At 32.9% G+C, this 22,062-nt stretch overlaps 1 protein-coding gene across 1 annotated transcript; it reads right to left on the reverse strand.

Annotated features, from left to right (window-relative positions):
• Nucleotides 1–701: 701 nt before the first annotated feature.
• On the reverse strand, nucleotides 702–20,711 carry LOC132919116 (uncharacterized). Its single transcript, XM_060980463.1, has 6 exons — nucleotides 20,567–20,711; nucleotides 20,150–20,386; nucleotides 19,659–19,764; nucleotides 19,298–19,487; nucleotides 17,755–18,757; nucleotides 702–793 (listed from the first exon to the last, which is right to left on the reverse strand). The coding sequence occupies exons 1-6, from the start codon at nucleotides 20,709–20,711 to the stop codon at nucleotides 702–704; spliced, it is 1,773 nt and encodes a 590-aa protein (XP_060836446.1).
• Between the last annotated feature and the right edge of the window lie 1,351 nt (nucleotides 20,712–22,062).

Below are 22,062 nucleotides of genomic sequence, written 5' to 3' on the forward strand. Positions count from 1 at the left end.
AAAAATCACCCTCAAAGCTGATGAGATCAAAGCACTGTTTTTAATACCACAAAAAGTGTCTTTAGTTATAAAGAAATAATTATAGTTAAAGAAACACAAATCATAGTAAAACTCCTATCAATATAATATAATATAGTATTAGGGTGATCCATATATTAATCATGCGTGCTCGATGCCGATTCCACTTGGAACCATTACTGCAGAATCATTTTTCGTATGCAAAAATTTATCATTGAATATCAATTTTACACAAAGGTAACTGCAGTTAGTCAATATTACGAGTTACACTTTATTATACAGCAGAATGAATAATCGAACAAGTATAGTTTCTGTGTTGTTTTTAATAAACTATAATGATAATATATAGTCCCAAAAATAGATACGCGACGTTCCAATGGGGTGATAGAAATATAGCTTTCCATATATATATATAAGTGTAATATTATACGTTTATAGTCAAACAATAATGTATATTATTATATTATAGTGATATGTGATTATTATAATATACCAGAAATGTAATATTTTATACCCGAATACTGCACATATTATTATATATGTTATTATACCATATGTTATTAGTACATTTTTTTAAAGGTCGTAACCGTCTGCAGCAGTGCTATATTTGCCAATGCGTGTGCTTCTTGTTTTATATTTTTCATTTCATCGACACATCTGCTGGTATTATAATATAGTGTCCGCTAATCCTTTTTATTACGGTACATTATCATACCATTATCATTATTGTCTATGCACGAATAATGGGACATATGAGCCTCCATCGGAACACTCCCTAATTCATATACAACGTTTAGAAAATCGGATAGTTGTTACTGGTTTACATTTTTTGTTATTGACTTTAAAAATCCAAGTGCGTTATAATCAACCCTCTCTCTCCCCCACACATATAAAACCGCCTACTTTTATTATTTAAATTGATATCTTATTATGGTTTTTATATTCAAAATAATTAATGCTCATCAATTATGACTTTTTAAATTATACTTTTTACCCGTAATGGGTATTCGTAAATATATTTTTATAAAAACTATAAAAAATTGGGTTACATTTTACCAATGTACGTAATTGGTACATTTGTTAAAATATTGTGTATTGTGTATTATAAGCCGCATATAGAGTTCGTGGATAAAACTTCTTGCCTGTTGGTGTACGCGTGGTTAAGTGATTAGTTTTCGTTTGGATTCGATAAAAAAAAAACCTAACGTTTTGGACGCGGTTTTTAAGTTGTATTTTAATCATAATTTCTTCTAAATAATGCAACCAAAACGGTTTGTCGTATAAAATACACATAAAAGCCAATAGGTTTACGTTAACGCGTCGCGTGTTCGGAACGAATATCAATTCAGTAGATGTCTGTACGACTGTACATATGGAAAATGTATTTTATATTAAAATATTGTGCAGCGTTACACATTATCAAATACCGTCGCAAAATGGTCGAAAAAAAAAAACTGGTATACCCCGGTTATAAACGCGTATATACCTCGTATATTATACCTGTACGCTTTGCGCACGATACGTATCTATCGGACGGTGAATTCATACAGTATACGTACGCGTACAGGTATTTAATAACAAACATTAAACATATTGTGAGAAAACATTATAATATACCGCATAGGTATAGTGTCCGGTTGACCGAATAGCTGATATTTGTCGCCGCGGACGGAATAGGTTTCGCGTTATTTATATAATATATCGTATAATGTTCGGCTCGCATAGCTGGCGAACGAGCGTGTTACAATTATTTCAGCCATAATAACAATAATAATAATATATAGTGCGTATTACACGGTATACAATATATACATACCTACCTCACGCCCGCGCACCGGTGTGCAAACGATATAATAATAACATAATATTATACGCGTATAATTAAATCGGTTTTTTGTTGCGTCATCGACTGTGTAAGTATATACGGCGGCTGGCCAAAATCCAACGCGACGCTTTTTCTCACCGCGCCAATAGCTGCAGCATACGCGTGTAAAGTGCCTTTGAGTAAATGATCGAATTAAAAGAAGTACATTTTTTAGTCGAACGCGGTTTTACGAAGCGATTCGGTTGTATGCGATAGGTATAGGTCGAGAGTCATTTCTGCAGCGAGCGATTCGAATAATTCCGAACTATAATTTTAGCCGCAGCGGGGCAGGAAGTGTCGTGAAAAGTCACTGGACATCATTTTCGCGCCCGGTAAACTTGACTACTACGAGATTGTCGAAATTCGTCAGTATCGCGAAACGAAGCATAATTTATGCGCATAATATTAACACAAATCCATCGTTGAGATCTAAACACGTATACATCATCATATAAACATGACCTCTTAGTTAAGTGGCATTTTGTTACCGAGGCCTTTGCGCGTCCTCGCCAGGTAGGTATTGCATTCTGCGACGGCGCCGTTACACTGGTGCAAGTACTTCGTCCTGTACTGTACACGCGTCATTGGCTGTAGGACACGGCGAAGTGAAATATGAGCAAACAATAATTATTATTCGCCGAATCAGCAGTTTGCGTGTTATTCCTTTAACCGCCGGGCAGTGTGTACTATATAGATGCGGTGTAGTAGGCATATCGCGGGTTCATATCACTGCAGCACTCATTATAATATTATATATATATATATATATATACCTAAATGTGCGTGAAATTCGGACAGGCGCCTAGCCAAAATCGCGTTATTAATAAGAAGTAACACAAACAGTACGCGTGTACGTACCAGATAGGCGATAACGCAATATATATCGTTTATTATTATCATCGCGCGTTAATAACGCAATTAGAAAATAAAAAACTGCAATTCTCAGTCATTAAATGTGATTTATGTCTTTGGAAAAAACTTTAGGTTATTTTTATTGCATTCTGAACACACATATATATATTTACATTTGTATAACTTATAAGTACTTAAGTATTTATACTATCGAAATGATATTTCTTAATTAAACATTTAGATAATTTAACACATGTTGTTCGTGTATTTTTTACTCGCAGCTTAACCGATTTATAATTTATGGGTCTAATCAGAATTTGAGTTATATACTATATACTTTGTGTCGATATCTAAACTGATTTGAACACGTGTATACAATCAAAGTATAACCTAACCGAATAATATTATAAATGCACAAAAATTATAAAATCTAATATAGGTATGGAAATCGAACAGCAACAATATCATTTACTTTTTTTACTTAATTTCTCTGCCATAGGCATATTATATAGGTATAATAATATTAAAGGATACGAATTCGCCGCCTGCAACACCTCATTATATAAATGTCAATTTTAATGATTTTAAAGATACGTTGCAAAATGAAGTTCTTCAAGTTTGATAAACATATTTTTTTTTTTGTCGCGAACACCACTTAAACGTTTCACTACGACTTCGAGTTTGTGACGCCGCGAGTGGTTTTTAAATAATTGTATTCCTCAATAAGTTGTTTTCGCTCTGATTCGTTTCTAAAATTGCGTCGATTTCGGCGATCGAGTACCAGCGATAAGCCGTGTTCGACTTCTGATATCGCCAATTGGTTTTCCTCTGCAGTCCACGTCGTGCCACTCGCGGACCACGCAGGGTCCTACATATTAATGTGCTTTCGAATGATTCGCTATATATATATATATTATATTTAATATTATTACATTTAAAATAATATACCACGACACCGCTGCAGGTTACCAACCTCCCGTGACATATAAATCAACCGCAACCGACTAGATATACGATTTTTATATTATTATTATTATTATTTTTTTTTATCAAATATATAATATATAAAACATGGCTACATAATGATCTAAACACACACACACACACACACACACACACACACACACACGGACGATAAACAGACACACGCGCGCGTATATAAATACGACAATTTAAAATGAAACGCATAGCATATCGTGTAATACTCGTTTGACTTTTAACCCGCGTGCGCCGCACTGCGGAACGGAATACATACAGTGGTATATATATATATATGCCCACACCTGTCGGCTTTTCTTTTTCATTTTTTTTTTTTTTTTCTAAAGTTAGAGCCATTTTTTTCACTATTATATTATTTTTTCCCTCCTGCGAGAACACGTTTTGCCCATCCCCGGTGGCGGGAAATCGGTTTCGGACCTTGGCCGGCTCTTGCAGCAGCAGCAGCGCGTATATTACGTACACAACGCTGCGCAGGCCGTCGTTTTCTAGGACATTTTCGTATGACAACGATTTATGACCGTATATATACACGATGCACTGTAATACAGACCACGCACGCATAAAAACGACAACGGTGTAAAAAAAAATTGTATATACACACACTCACATATATATATATATAAATATATGCCCGCCTGATGTATAATATATTTTTTTATATGAAATTGTCTCGGGCATATTTCACCGATTAAAAACTTTGTGAAAGCCGGCGGCGGCTGCGGCATATACGTGCGTGCGCGCTGCAATGATGGCGGCGGCGACGGCGGCGGCAAAAAGACGCCGCAAATAATTGCGTAATTATATTATTTTTATCCTCTTCGACCAAACGCCGAAGGTGTGAGGAGTTCAATTATATTATATATTATACCAATGATATGATTTTTTTTTTCCACTTTTATATACATATATAAACGCCAAAACGAGGCAAAAAAATATGATTTACAGTTTTCTCTTTTTTTTTTCTTTTTTCCTATCGCTTCCACATAAGCTCGCGAGTGATGTGTTTGTGCATGTGTGTGCGCGTATTGGTTTTCATTGCGTATACATATTATACGCCTATATAATATTCGTCGAAAGACCTCCGTGAACTCACTGCAACCGGTCTGCGTATGTGTGTGTGTGTGTGTGTGTGTGTCCGTTTATTATATGTGCGAGAGTACCTATAATGTAATGATGGGCATCATTTAAAACGATTGACATCGTTCACATTTTTAACGTACAATAATATATGTCTAATGTGCCATTTGTACGAATTTTAATCATATAATTATAATTTTTAGCATCGTCTATGTGCAATAACATTATTATACGTCAAACGAAATCGCATCATACGGACCGCAGAAGAGCACACCACATAATATGTATGTGCCTGTGTGGTGTAAGTACCTATACAATATTTATATACATAGTACAAACGTATAATGTTTATATATTAAAGTCTAATGCAACGATTTCTTTATGGGGGTCAACGGTTAGCGTTCTAAATAAAGATGTTATAGGTACCGTGTGCAACGGGGACGTGCATGATAACGCAGTTAGGACTTAAGAAACTCTCGATTGTTCGTAAAATAAAAAAATCATTGCTCCATGCACAGACCGCTCACTTATGCACTCGTTAATTAATATACTTACTTATTATATATACTATACACAAATCCTAAGAACTGCACGTGTGTACACAATATAATACATGCCGCATTATTGTTGTCAAGTAATAATCGTGAGTATATTCATCGAAGGTAAACACATAAGTAAATTATATGTGTATATTATGATACGTCCTATAAGATGCTATTCAAATATTGAACGTGTACATATTATTATAAAATAGCCTCATAATAAGGAAGTGGAGTGTTAAAGCGCCTGAAACCATTTTTGCAGATGACTAGTGTTTTTTTTTTTTTTTTGCAAAATGTATTTATGATTATATTATATATTGCTTATGTAGTTATGTATATACAATTATATGTTATAATTAAGAAAATACATGCATATCGTTATTATATTGTCGAATATGATTAAACATCAAAATCGAACCCATTAGGCAAGTTGCAGCATAGTTGCGACTATATTTATTTATGGTTTGACCAATAAATAAACACAATTTGTGTTGAGCATAATCGTTTCAAATCTATCATCAATCAACAATAAGATCAGTATAATAATTGTAAATAATGATTGAATACCGATTTTACATCAAAATTATTATTATTTACTCTTGCAGCCATTATTTATTGTTTTGATATAAATTAAAGGGATTTTGTTGATTTGCAAAAAAATAACTACATACACAAGCAAAATAGTTGTATAGAAACTATTCATTTATAGTGATTAATATGGAAAAAAATACGAGAGAAAAAATTAACTCGTAAAATTATTGGCAACCCATATCCTTCATAATATAATACCCAACCTGCAATATAAGACGTGTCGTCATGGAATGCCAAACATTTGGCTCGAGTTCTCAGACATTTTTTTTTTTTTAAATTTTCAATGATATTTTTTTTTCTGTATGCAAGACGTATTAGTTTTCTGTGTATACAAATAAAAAATATATCGAGATTATAAGCGTCATTACGGTGCGTACAATAATAATTATGGTAGTTATCCTTATCCATTTGTGACCGACAAGTATAATATACAGGTATATACTACGATATAATAATATAAGAGCATAAGTCTACATAACTAATCTTATCGACATCACCGACATACGGTAGAATAATAGTAATAATAATAATAATAACAATAATAATAAATAATAATAATAAGGTTTCTTTTCGCAGCGCGTGTGACTTTAATATTGTTTTTGGCTGTATAGGTATGTTTATCATAAATATATAATATTATTTATTAAACGAATTCCGCGCACCCGGTTGGACAAATATTCCCGATATTTGCTTCAATATCGGCAGGAGACCCCTCGCCGGCGAGAACATTAGGACAATATATGCTTATATATATATTATTATTGTCTGAATCTCACCCCTCGCCCCCCACCACGATTTGCGCTTACCGCGTATACCTGCGCCACCGAACGGCACATACATCAAATCGTCCGCGTGTTCTCCGGACTGCAAAGAATTCCGTACAGATATATAATATATATATATATAGATCATCGCGGGAGGTGACAGTTGGATATATACACACATATATATACGTACGTATAAGAACGCCGGTGATCATTTCGGAATCTCGTGTAGTAAGTAATATATAATATAGAAGAGGGGACCAGCATCATAATACACGTTATTGCGTATTATATATGGTTCACGGCTTGTACAAATAATGATGGTTTTCGACTTAAATTTATTGTTTCTTCGGTGGGCATCATAATAATATATTATTACGCGATTCCAGTAGTTGTAGTAGTAGTAGTAGTAGTAGTAATGGTTATAACATACGGATTCTTTGGTTCGAATCGATTAGAATCGATCTGTGTTTTCGATTGATTACTCTATACGATAATCAACTCGATCGCGTTCAAAATATTTCTTGAAAAAAATGAGAAAGGAAAAAAAAACGAAGACTGCTGCAGAAGTTGGGTGCGTGCCACTGTGCCGGTGCTCGCGACAGCGACTATAAATCATTTCGGCATCGAAAAACCATTCGGTACAATGCTCGTGATGGCGACGTTGTTGAAAACCCGAGTACACTATATAATATACACCGTACATATATTTATTACCTGCTCATCGCTGTTCTTATCGATTCTCGAAAAAGTCGAACTTACTACGTGGGAAATATGAAAACGTGCAGATAGTATACTATATACGCTTTAGTATATCATTATCAATGATCGATTTCCGGTCTACAGACCGGCGTAGTCCTACACGAAACAATAATTATTTGTGCTGTTTTCGCTGTGCAACAGCAAAGTGTAAATCGCGAACGATACGATGATATACGTAAACAATACATCACGTATTATCCGCTCGTGTATTAGCGTAAGAGCGACCATCCGGCGGATCATCGGCCTTGCCGTTGGTACAACTTACAATCATAATGTACCTAACGCGTAGTCAACAGACGTTAAGACTATTTCATAATAATATATAAACAGCATAAATGTATTTTCTACCGTGTACGGTGTATTATATTGCCCGTGCATTTGGGGCTAAATCATAAGCTGTGAGAGGGTAAAGCGTCAACCCCACCAAACGCACTTCTAACGATACGAACGCTGCGATAACACAATATTATATTGCGCTGTATTCCAAGAATCGCGAGATTTATATATTGTTATACCTAATATTATACGCGTGTATTATATATATATATATATATATATAATTGCAAACGAACGATATATATATTACACGAATACCATAAATATTGTGGTATAGTGCGTAAAAGTTTACACCAAAGGTTAGATTTCCGCTGTTTCGGCGGAAACGGATACCACCCTGTTTGCATTCGTGACGTTCCCCGTGTTACAAATATCTAGGTTAATATTTTACGAATATATACACTGCAGACACGATACAGCCGATTTTACGTCATTCGTTCACGGTTGTGTACATGAAAATACAAATAATCTGCGCCAATCGGACGCGAATGCATGGTGGGGGGGGGTGTTTAAGCCCCCGCCTAAATATCAGAAACAAAAAATAAATTACCTGACCTACAATAAATGGATAGTATGATATTTTTTATGAACATCTTTTTAACCCCCCCCCCCACACACACACAACATTTTTTCCTGCGTTCACGCCTGGTGCCAATGCGTTCTTTTTGATTTTCGATCATTTGCAAGTCGACTTTCTGACTACGACATATTATATTATATTGTAATAATTCGTGTTTAACGCGTTTTTCCATACTATATACGTATAGCTCTACGTGCATATATATATTATCAGTTTTTCGTGTACACGCAACTCTGTTCGGCTGCAACATTCATCATACCTATATAATAATATCATATATATATATACATATATTACGTGCCGAATTCGCTGACCAATTCGTGTACATGTATACGAAGATTAATTAATATTATTCGGCGAAAAGGGGCCCTTTATGTTCGACAACACGTTGCCGTGTAGGTAACATAACTGCTACGTTGTCGGAACAAGTAATTGAATTAATCATGAGAGAAAAGGGCTTTATTGTCGAAAGTAATTTTTCAGGCACAACAAAACACAGTTCCTGCGATGATCAAGTGCAGTTTCCACACACACTATATATACCTACATAATATATAGGCTGTATACCATAATATACGGAACACGAATTCAACACAATCCCGTGAATTACATGTGCGCGTGTATAATATACCATATAGATATATATTCCGCAGCCGCTGCATTTAATTATACTGTATAGGACACAATATACTTTTGTCCCTCGATAAACTCGTGTGCTATGTATACGCGCGGTGTACGCGTTGTCGTGTGTGTCACGTTCGTTTTGAGCGGAAACGCGTGTGGACGTGGATGTAGAGTACATAGTTTTATCGTCGAAAACGTTTAATCAAACCATTTATATGGCGACGGGAACGCGGTCCAGTAGTTTTAGGAAATTCTATTTTTCTAATTCATATAGCACACAACGAAGTCGAGTGAGACGAAATATCTGTGTGGCAACGATCGCATATACAGTCCGTACCGATTACGAGGTTTGTGGCCGGTCGCCGTTTAATGATGACCTGATGACGAGTATTATAGGCGTGAGGTTTTAATATTTTCGGGTCGGCCCGTTCAAATTGCAGTTTACAGGTTTTCGCTAAATTCGTCGGTCGCTGCGCTTATTCTTCGCAGTAGTTTTGAGCTCGAAAGTCGGGAAACCGACGTGAAACGCATATATTTTTATTTAACGCGCGCGTACCGTGCGTGCAATAAATACTTAATAATTATAATATATACAGGCACGGTTTATTGAATAAACTATATATATATATATATATACGTATATGATAATATATTAAATGTGACAAGCGCGAAATGAATGTTCAGCAAACAATAAAATATATGATTCGTATCCTCGCAGGAACCTCAGGTATATGTATAATATAGTCAAATAAAATTTTAAAAAAAAATGATATATTAATATAATTCACGTTGGCTCATAAACCTGCCAAGACACTCGTAAAAAGTGGTCCTATTTTCGGGAATAAAACGATAACTACATTATATACGTATATACACATACGCGGCCGTACGGGTATCGCGAACGTTATCATTTGTCATTGACTCTTCGACTCGACAATAACCTATATATAATATAATAATATTATATTATATTATATTATAGAGCCGTTCGACTGAATAGAGGCCACCACCGCAGTCACCAGATTGTCATCATTCTTTTTTCCATTTTTTTTTTTTTTTTATCTATCGATGCGCCCCCGCATAAATACCATATATTATTATTATTAGTATTATTGTTACGATACATGCGGTGGACTGAAATACGCATAGAGTATTATGTTTGAAACTTTGTCATCTTTAAATCACATTCTTCCCGTGTATACGCGCTTCATACCTACCTCATCTCCGAATGGGTGTGTATATATAAATATATAATATTTTATATTGTGATAACGATAATAAAAAAAAATTCTACTATTTTCATTCATCTTATATCCTCTCGACGACCGCGAAGGTACTTATACCACCGACCTATACGATTTATATATATATATATATATAAACACGCATAATAATATTCGTATTGTACAACTGCTGTCACCCTCTGCACCGGGTACGTATATTATAAGCTTCTCTACAAGTATACATTGTGTTTTCGTTTATTATTATATTTTTTTATATATACATTATTATTGTATTGTTATTTCGCAGCCATATACGTTTGGATTTATTTTTACAGTCGACACCTTTGTATGTACAGTCCGTGTTATTGCTGAACCAAAATGTATTCGGCTGTTCGTCTATATATTCGTAATGTCACATATGCGCGTCGAGGCTAATCCTGTTATTCACGTCTCCGTTGCCGATGTTGCTGCAGTCGCGTCGACATGATATATTGAGTGCAATGTGTACCTACTTACTTATAACACTCATCTGTATAGTCACGTTAATATACATAATATAAGATGTTCACCCATCGCGATCGAAATCCAATTGTGCACTGTGTATATATATAAGTATATTAAGAATTCGTTTACACTTATATATTATTATACACGTACATATGTATATAGGCAGGGCCAGCCTTAGATTTTTTGCAAGTCTAATTTTCGCTGCCCCTATTCAATTGTTAGTTTTTGGGGAATATATAAAAGGGGGATATATAAAATAAAAGCATTAGTTTTTTAACGGTACACTATCGTTTTTATTTCAAAAAAAAAGTTTTGAATGACCTCGTTTTTCTTTACAAAATATAAAAAATAAAAATACTAAAAATTAAAATAAATGTTATGAAAATAGAACAAATCATTAGAGAATAATTAAACAGCATCACACATTAACAATAAGTATTAAATTGAATATTGAAAAAATATAATTTTAAAATAAAAAATACATTAAATTAAATTTATTTTCGAGCCTTTTATTTGTATTATGCAAAAACAATCAATAGGTACAATTTTGAACTTAAGATTTTGCGTCATTTTTTTTTTAATCGGAATTATATAGCGAGATCACTTAATCTTTCTCGGTTCATAGAAGACCTTAAACAGTTTTTAATTATTTTTAATTTTTAAAAAGTTCCGTTCGTCTGAGGCGAGCGATATAGACGCGTTGTTAAAATAATACAAAGTGCAACAGATATACGTTTGGTACAAAACTGTCATTATTTATAATAAACTGTAACACTTCTTGCAGTGGGACGTATTTTTGGGTTTTTATAATTCATATGTTGCTACTATAATTCTAACTAACTAAAATACTAAGCGTTGGACGGTGCGTCATCGGTAAACGAGATATTATTACATATTTTTTCGTATTTCATGTTTTATGTTTTCCGTCCCTAAACTAATGCCGCCCCAGGCAGTGGCCTATTTTGCTATCGCATTGTGTTGGCCTTGCATATAGGTAAGTATATCATGTAGTTATATATCATTTATAGTGTATAAATACGATAACATCGAGAAATTATTGGTGATTTATTGACGACAAAAATCCGATTTGCGTATATCACCTATATGCATAATAATTATATGTATATTACAAATTCATCGACATACAAAAACGTGCATTTTGTCGATGTCTGTACTTGCGTATATTGTAAGTTGTAACGACTTTCACGTAGGTGTTATATATACCCGCTATACCAATATAATTCTGTAACACGCGATAAAACCGCGTTTAAAAGTCATTTATAAATCAAGTCATCGAGACAATATAATATATTAGAGTGCGTATATAGCCACCGAATTCCATCGAAACGGTTTTTAATCATTCATAACTAGCTTTTACGTAATAAATCACAGAAAACCTAGAACGATCACGGCATTTCGACGTGGGTAACCTCGTATACAAGAATCGCACAAATAAACACGTATAGGTATACTATATACGGATCGCGAGAAGGACTAGGAGAGAGGGATTGGCCGAGGAGTGACTTGTCGCGAGTACACATTTATAATATTTTTATTATTATTATATTGTTATGTATTATGATCGCATCGCAGTGATAGATCGTTTACCAACAGACGACTGTGGTCAATACGTCGTATAAGGGGAAGAGGGTTGTGCCGTTGTTCGTATTTACGATTCGAAAACCACATCGATAACTGCTGCTGCTGCTGCTGCTGCTGCTTATAATATACGATGTGCACATAACTGTCTACCTACTTACCAGCAGCAGCTATCACGCGTATCCACATATAATAATAATATGATAATATTATAATACGATATTGTGTGTTCGCGCGACGACGACGACGACGACGATCGATAACAGCGGGGACGCGGAGCACGACTACGGCACACATTATACACGTATATTATATACATCGCGGAATCGTATAGATCGGATCCATTAACAGCAGTGACCCCACACGAGTCGCACCTTGGCCGCGCGAGTTTCTATGTATAATAATAATATATAATGTTGTGTACGTACAACCGAAATCGACGCATAATATATTTAATATAATAATAATATTCGCCCCGTGGGTGGGTATTTACTGCAGCTAGGGGGTGTGGGGGGGGCCATCTGCAGCGCAACGCCGTTGTACAACTATTATACACATACACACATACGCACACAATGGAATTATAGCACGGGGAATATAACAGCTATTGAACACGCAAACGCGCATAATCGTATATCTCGATTTTTATTGCGATTATAATTCGCGGACAGCAGTAAACACTAAACACACACACACACACACATCGTCCATTATTCACGCAGGACTTAAACGGCTATTTATTTATGTATAATATATATTATATATACACACATTATAGGTACACCACCGCGTGATATAACCTCCCCAAATCGTGCACCGCGGAGAGAAAAAAACCGCACACTCGTATGTGTATAATAATATATTTTATGATATATACGCCAGTGGTGGCAGTTATAATAATAATAAATATTTAAAAAAAATATTCGACAGAGATGGTTTTTTTTTTTCATTTCATCCATTTGCGGGCTGCCGTCACACGACGCGCGCGTATTATTGCGCACACCGACTATATTACAATAATAATAATAATAATAATAATATTAAATTGATCGCCGGCCCCGAGTATACGCCTATACACACTCATATTATATATACGCGCGCTTCGCAATCGAATTTAGAAGAATTAATTTGCAAAAGGGCGGCTTTGGCGGTCATGTCAATCGCGAGTGTACCGCGCCCGCCAGCAGTTGTTTATCGTAGCTATCTATATATATATATATATGTGTGTGTGTGTTGTATATCATACTTTTTATTCGCCGCGATGGCCTGCAAAATGGATTTTGTTATTCATATCATATTAATATTATTATTATTATTATTATTATACGCTGAAATGCAAAGTGGGTATGATTAAAAATAAATAAATAAAAAAATCCCACACAATTGACCCTCGGCAAACGTTTTTGTCATATTTCAAGTCTCTCGTGTGTACATATGTGTGCGCGCGTTTATACCGCCTGCGTGTTTACAATGATCTAGACACACGTGACGTCAAAGGGACTCGCCCGCGCTCGAAAGGCCATTACATATTCACTGACGACGACGACGACGACGACGACGATGTGAAGACAAACAAACCCGCGTATATTATACAGCAGTCCTATATAACACAACATATAATACGATATTATCGTAATCGTATTTGGTGTATTATGTATATACAACAGTGCGTGCGTGTGTGATGGATTCGTCGTGCCCGGACTCGAGTTAGAGCGAAAATCTCTTGGTCCGCTCCGGTCACGGTAAATTCTAAAACAATTTTGACGTTGATTTGTTTGCTCTTCAACCACCACCACCACCACCGCCGCCGCCCCGTCAACAGCGTGTGTGGTTATATATATCGGTGTACATATAATCGAATATATTATATTCTCGACGACGACCGAATGTAACCTGCGCCCCCAATAACGACCGTATATATATATATGCACATATACGCGCACATATATCTCACTGTCCGTGTATCCCACCCCCTCATATTGTACGGAATATACAGCCTAAGAGCAGTGTTCGTTTATTTCCTCCGCTCCGACTCTACACACACACACACCACAGTACGTGTGTAGAGTGTACCTATATATATATATATATATATACGAGCATATACATACATACGAGCGAAGCTTTTTATTTTATGTCTGTATATACTAACGACTTCGAACTCTATCCGTTAAACGACATTATTACGGTTTACGAAACAAGTGCCTATATTGATTTCACGTAAACGTTTAGTGTGTGAGTCGGTAATATATATATATATATATATAGGGCGGATGCTGCAGCGAAACGGTGATTTTGCAGAATCATATATATGTATATATATATGTATTGCATCAGTCGGTTGCTATATCGCTCGCGCGACGTACGTCTGCAGCAGTTGCTTTTAGACGTTTTTACTAGTTTTTTTTTCCGAATTTCCGACGTTTAAGATGGATATATTATATCATAATATGGTGGTGCGATAATAAGGAATTTTTCGACAACAATAATATATCATACCATGGAAATATTGTATACTTGAATAGTAGTCATTTTTATTGTCGGCAATATCGATATCGTCATTTCGGACCTTCAGACGTTCAAATCACCATTAGAAATATTCGACTTCAGATTTACTATCCATATGGATAATAATATACTATACCTACTTCCTAGACTTAACTACAAGGCACGAGCATATGATATTAATATGCGCGGTGATTCATCAAGTGTATGCTCCCCCAATTTCTTTCGTTAGTAATGAATTTATTAAAATTATATAAAAATGTACACTTTGAGGTTTTATGTAATTTTAGGATTTTTTTGTGTCCACACAAACTTTTTTTTTTGAAATAAGAATAACTCTTTTTAATATAAATTATTATAAATTAATATAATTTATTTTCGTTTTTTTTAAATTCCCGTGTACATGAAACAAAAAATTCAAATGAGAAGTTTTTAAGTTTAATATGCTTTTATTATAGGTGTTGAGGATAATAGACATTAGGTAGGTGATATGGAAATTAGTTGAATTAATATTAATATTATAATTTAGTATTCTACAGTCGCATTATTAAATACTATTATATACATGCTTAGCAGTTGATACATAGGTAAACTGTTTAAAAACTTAAACATCTCATTCAAATTTTTATTTAAATTGATATCCAAAAAAAATCATGTCCTCAACAGATTAAAGTAAAAAAGGTTGATTCACTTTTGAAAATGCTTTGAAATACGGAAGTTTGTATTGACAAAATAATGATATACTCCTTAGACGGTATCACAAAAATATAAGTAACTGAATACAGTATTTTATATGGTCTTTAAGTATAATATACGGTATACGTAACATTTATAAAATTAGAATTTGAATAAATGCATTATTAAATGATAAAATACCGATGTGTATCATTTGTGAATCACACTGTATATACCGCAACACAAATCAACCGACCTAGTGTGTTAAGGCACACGTATATTATAATATCATGTATAATAATTATATACTTGACCTGATTCAAATACAAATGTATACATACATTTTATAAATATTACAAACATATGCATAGTATATTTATATACTGTAATACACACACACACACATACACATATCTGCAGTATACATCGCCCGTGATTATCCAATTTACCCGTAACACGTGGGGGCACTATACATATTCAATAGTTTGGGGCATTCATATCGCCACGCGTGTATACACATATTTTGGTATAAAATATGATTGAACGATCGCGTCATAGTTGAATGGCGGCATTTTATCGGAACACCGTGTATTACAGCTGGCAACTAATTCAACTTACACCCGTGTATATATTAGAACGTTGTTATCTATGTAGGATATTATACATATACATACATACATACATAGCGGGTATTATATGTTATATATACATGCATATAATATATATAATATTAACATACATTATATATACGATGCGTCATGACACACGCCATACTTGGTAGAGCTCGCCGCATTCGGGGTAAGAATATTATATATCGAGCAGCCCGCCACCGGGGCCAGAGGTAATACATTACGGTTTACACACGTACACACCTATACATATACATATATATATATATACACACACTAATGAACGCGCGCATTTGTACACAATATACATTATATTATATATATATATATATATTTATCATTATATCATATCAGATTAACTGTGTATTTTAGCAAACTTTACAAAGACTACTGTGATTTCACACACACATATACATATGTATATATTATCTAGTACACCGTATGCAGTCGTATGTATATTGTATACCTACAGTATTGATCTATAAACTTTGTAAAGGGTTTACCCGAAAACTTTGCTCATACCGTGTATACGTATACAATATATTTTTTTTTTTTTTTTTTTTTTTTTTTTTTTTTTTTTTTTTTTTTTTTTTATTATTTGAAAACACAATACAAACAAAGTATTTAAAGAAAATAATAAAAATTACCTACACCTTTAAGCTAGGCTTGTGGTGGTGTAGGGAGTAACCGTACATATATATATGATTTAATTAATTACTTAATTTAACAAATAAATAACCTACATTGTAAAATAATTAAAATAATTAAGAGATACTAAAATATACAATTTTCTTATAATAGACATTTCCTTAGTTCACTAGATAAAATGTTGTTTATACATTTTTTTATGTTAATTTGATCATTAAAAATATTTTTTTTCACATCAATTGGCAAGGCGTTAAAAATGACAGGACCCATATAATTAATAAATTTTTGACCAAAACTCGTATTAGTAAATAAGACTTTAATATTACATAGTCTATCTTCCCCCAAAGGCTTGTCATTCTGTTTAATAAAGAAAAAGTCTGATTTTTTATGTACAAACATGATTGCGGATTTTTTGTAAAGTAATTCAAGCGGAAGCACATTAAACTCTATATAGTTTAACGAGGTAGACCCAATAAGATTGTCCTTTTTCAGACATATACGAATTAAACTATTTTGCTGAACCCTTAATGGCTTAAGAACATTTATGGATGCACCTCCCCAAATTACCATGCCATATTGCAATATAGATTGGTATAGAGAAAGATAAACTATTCTCAATGTATGAGATGATGTTATATGTTTTAATATATGAAATTTGAACATTAACGATCGCAATTTTACTATTAAACTATTGATGTGAATATTCCATTTGAGGTTACAATCGAATATTAGTCCTAAATATTTAATTCTTTTTACTATATTGATTTTCGGGCAGTTACAGTTTGATACAATTGAACAGTCATGTAAAGTAATTTCTTCAAACGGTGGTAAAGTATAATTTATTGAAAAAACCATGAACATTGTTTTGTTGAAATTTAAAGAAAGTTTTTTAATATTTAACCACTTTATTATTTTCTTGAAATTTAATTCCGTTTTTTGTCTAAGAGTTTCCCAATTACTACTTGATAATAACAGACATGTATCATCCGCATATACAACTATTTTTCCATCAACTCTCATATCACATAGACTATTAATGTACATAATAAACAAAATTGGACCTAGAATACTACCTTGAGGTACACCATACATAACTTCATTTACCTGTCCCAAAACTCCATTCATATTTGTAATTTGTTTCCTCTTATTTAGATAGCTTTTGAACCAGTTTAAACAAATACCATTTATACCATAACTACTGAAAACTTTAATTAATAAACTATGATCTACAGTATCGAAAGCTTTCGCTAAATCTAGAAATATACCTAATGCTTTATCACCTTTATCGAGTGCTTTAGAAATAAATGTTGTGACAGCATATAAAGCATCTTCGGTACTTCTCCTAGGTCTGAATCCATATTGATTTTTAGAAAGAAGACTGTTATTTTCCAGATAATCTATCAAACGAGCTTTGATAATTTTTTCAAAAATTTTTGAAAAACTACTCAACATAGAGATTGGTCGGTAATTGTTCATATTTTCTTTATCACCACCTTTATGTAGAGGTTTAATTATTGCTACTTTTAATTTATCTGGAAAAATACCCAGTCTCAGACTTAAATTGAATATGTGTGTTAAAGGATTTATTATATACGGTGCTAAGTTTTTTAAAATTTTGACATTAATTTTATCAAAACCACAGGCCACATCGTCTTTAAAATGATTTATTATATTCATGATTTCCATCGAGTGTATTTTTACCGAGAAAAAATTGTTGAAATTGATCACTGGTGTACGCTCATCAGAAACTTCATCAAAACATTTATCTATTTTATTTGCTAGATTTTGTCCAATAGTGGAAAAAAACATATTTAAATGATTGGACGCAGTTAAAGGTTCTTTTTGTGCATCAATAATGTTCCCGTTATAGTTAAGGCGTTTTATGATATCATTATCAGTATTTGGTTTATTAGTTAGATTTTTTATTAATTTCCATGTGTTTTTAGGGTCTCCAGAAACACGCTGAAATTGGTCATTGTAATAATTTATTTTTGCCATTTTAATAACATAGTTTAGTTTATTTCTGTACTTTTTAAAGTACTGAATTAATTTAATATTGTTTGGATGTTTTTTTGTTTTTAAAGATAATTCTTGTTTTTTACGCACCGAGCATAACAAACCTGATGTCATCCAATTTTTTAAACGATTAGTTTTAGAATTAAGTTTTCTAAGACTCTTTGAAATATTTATAGCATCAAAAATACGTGTATATACTAAATCCATTGCCTCATTTACATCACAAATACTATATAAATCCGTCCATTTAACATTATTAAAAGTATCAATTAGCTTTTTAAAATTAATAAACTCAAATGTGGTTGATTTATTTTTCTCTTTAATTACATTTGGAATAGATATAATGGTAGAATAATGATCTGAAAAAACGGTTTGAAGTACACCAGCTTCAATGTTATCAAGGCATTTTTTTTTTTTATTTGATTTGACAAATATATGATCGATACAAGAGTTTTTACTAATACCTGCAGGAATTCTCGTATATACGTTAATAAGAGAACTAAAACCATTAGATGATAATAAGTCAAGGTAATTATTCTCAACATTATCATTACCTATTATATTTATGTTAATATCACCTAATAAGATAGTCATAGTGCTATCAACAATGTCTTTATCTGACATTAATATAGCTTCTAAACGAGTCAAAAATTCATTAATTATATCCGAGGGTGACCTGTATATACATATTAGATTTAACGGTACAACAATATTATTGATAATTAACTTAATAATATTTGCTTCACAAAAATTGAATTCATGAAAATCAATATCTAAATGTTGTTTTGCAAAGACAATTATGCCATCATTCTGGTTTCTTTTCGTGGTAGAGTATAATGTTTTATACCCAGGTAAAGAATAAATACAATTTTTAGGATCGTGCCAGGTTTCCGTTAACACAATTACGTCTAAATGGAAATCTGAATCATTTTGCAAAAATAGTAGTAACTCATCTAAATTAGCATTTATGCTCCTAATATTAACACATATTATTGTAATTGATAGATTATTACAAATATTATATTTTTTCATAAATTCAGATATTGTAAGAAAATAATTAGTATTATATAACAGGTTTTTTTCAACAGTATCTACAACATGCATTATCTAACAAAAAAAAAATGAATACAATTTAAAGGTACAGAGATCAATTATTGTATAATATTTTTAAACTATTTTCGTCTACTATGAGAATGACTTTATTATTTTCATCTTTTCTTAAGAATAATTTACTATCTCTGAACCACACATATTTATAATTATGAGCCTTTGCAAACAATCTAGTTTTGTAAAATAAATTATTATTTGCTTGTGTTAAATAGTTGTTTATGTATATACCTTCATCATTCCAGTTTGCATTGACATTTTTTGCTTTAAGTTTTTTCTTTCTTGACATCTCCATCAACGATTTTTTATTTTTATAGCTGCTTAAGACAGCAACAATTTTTCCAATTTTATTTGGCACTTTGGACCGGTAGCGATATGCAGATGTAACTGATACAGCTTCTCCTAATGCCAATGACATTTCTTCAACTATTTTGCAACAATCTTCATTTTCTTGTTCTGGAACACCGACTATTTCAATATGATTTTCAAATATTTTTTGTTCCACAAAATTAATTTTTTTATTGACCACACTCATTTCATTTATTAACTTTTGATTTTGTTCTTTTAGCTGTTTATTTTCTAATCTAACATCATTAATCGACTTGATAATATCACTCAATTGCGATTTAAAATCGTCAAATTTCTCACTCAAGAAGTTAACCGAATCTTTCAGATCCGATAATATTTTATCAGAATGTGAACAGTTTTTTACTTGATTTACTACAGCACCTGATTCAGAATTAAAATCTTTACAATTTACACAAAACCATTTCATTTTGTTTGAAGCACTCATTTTCCTGAAATTGACTTCTCTAAAACCGGCGCATGCAAAATGAAAAAACATTTTACATTTACTGCATTTGATATCTTCATTATCGAATACATCTTCATTACAAACTTACAAACAAATTAATTATGTATATATATATATATATATACATTATGTGTTATAGGTGCCCACCTATATATATATATATACGTTCTGCGCGTACAACACTTCACGTGAAACGACTGAAACGTTGTTCGTCTATATAAGTATATTAGTGACCCTCGGATGCACAGGTTTAGAAACGATATACGCATACCTACCAATGTGTGTGTACCTACATATGTCATTTATGTAGCATGTGCCTGTATAATAAATAATAATATCGCAATACCCGTCGGAGGTTTTTCGTCATTATAATAATATATAAGACAGTTAATATACACGCGATGGTCAATAAAATTCATAAGCGATTCGACTAAGTCAGTAAGATACTATAATATATAGTATAGTGTTTAAGTGCGGACGTGTCGAATTCGTTAAACTGAAATGGTGAACATTAAAACAATTGGGTACGGAATCGTCTACAGCAACATAATATAGTCATGGTAAATATAATAAGGGACCAATAATATAGGACCAAGTCCCGAACTCAATTGAGTTCGCATTTTCATGTGAAAATTTCCAAGTTGAGTTCAATACTTACCGTCTAATCATATACTAATAAGTCTATCCCTGTATAAAGCATGTTATGGTGACCACAGTCTATGCATACACAAATCAGTATCATTATGTATCATAAAAATGCTAAATAGTACCCAATATTTATGACTAATATGGTATAATAACATATATTATATTCGTTGTTTGACCGATTATAATATACAGATACTGATGTACTCTGTGGGTTTTGTAAATTTTAGCTTCAAAAAAAAAATTAAAGAAAATATTTGGCTGACAACTTTATTACAATTAGGAAAATTCTATTTACAAAATCTCTCAATTGTACGCAATTTCGTCGTGAAGTTATTTAATATTTTTTTACCAAGATTGTACATCTGCAGTGCTTTAATATTTTTTTATAATAATTTATTAATCAAAGTACATAGAAAATGTAACTCTAGTCATCGACTGATTAGGTTATCGATTGACGGCAATATATTTTCCTACCTATTGGAAAAATTGTCCAAACTACTAAACTTAATGAAAAATGATTCGAGTTCGATAGTGCAGCGCATCATGATACACGATCGCGTGTATTTCATGGTCTAAAAATGTTCAGACCGTTCAAGGACACGGCCTTGCACCCCTGAGATTATGTCTATAGTATGTTTCTATTATGCATTTACGTCCAGTCGGTGATAAATACTGATAAATA

Source organism: Rhopalosiphum padi, chromosome 2, assembly GCF_020882245.1.
Source record: "Rhopalosiphum padi isolate XX-2018 chromosome 2, ASM2088224v1, whole genome shotgun sequence".
Taxonomy (NCBI): Eukaryota; Metazoa; Arthropoda; class Insecta; order Hemiptera; family Aphididae; genus Rhopalosiphum; species Rhopalosiphum padi.

Bases quoted from the DNA above. Each gene is read 5' to 3' on its own strand.
- LOC132919116 (XM_060980463.1), bottom strand. From the start codon at position 20,711: ATGAGTGCTTCAAACAAAATGAAATGGTTTTGTGTAAATTGTAAAGAT. The intron at 18,758-19,297 runs GTATATACGAGA...GACCAATTTCAG, and splicing joins GTTTTAGTTCTCTTATTAAC to CGTGTTTCTGGAGACCCTAA. The intron at 794-17,754 runs GTAATTGGGAAA...TATATGAATTAG, and splicing joins ATGTCTGTTATTATCAAGTA to GGAGTGTTCCGATGGAGGCT.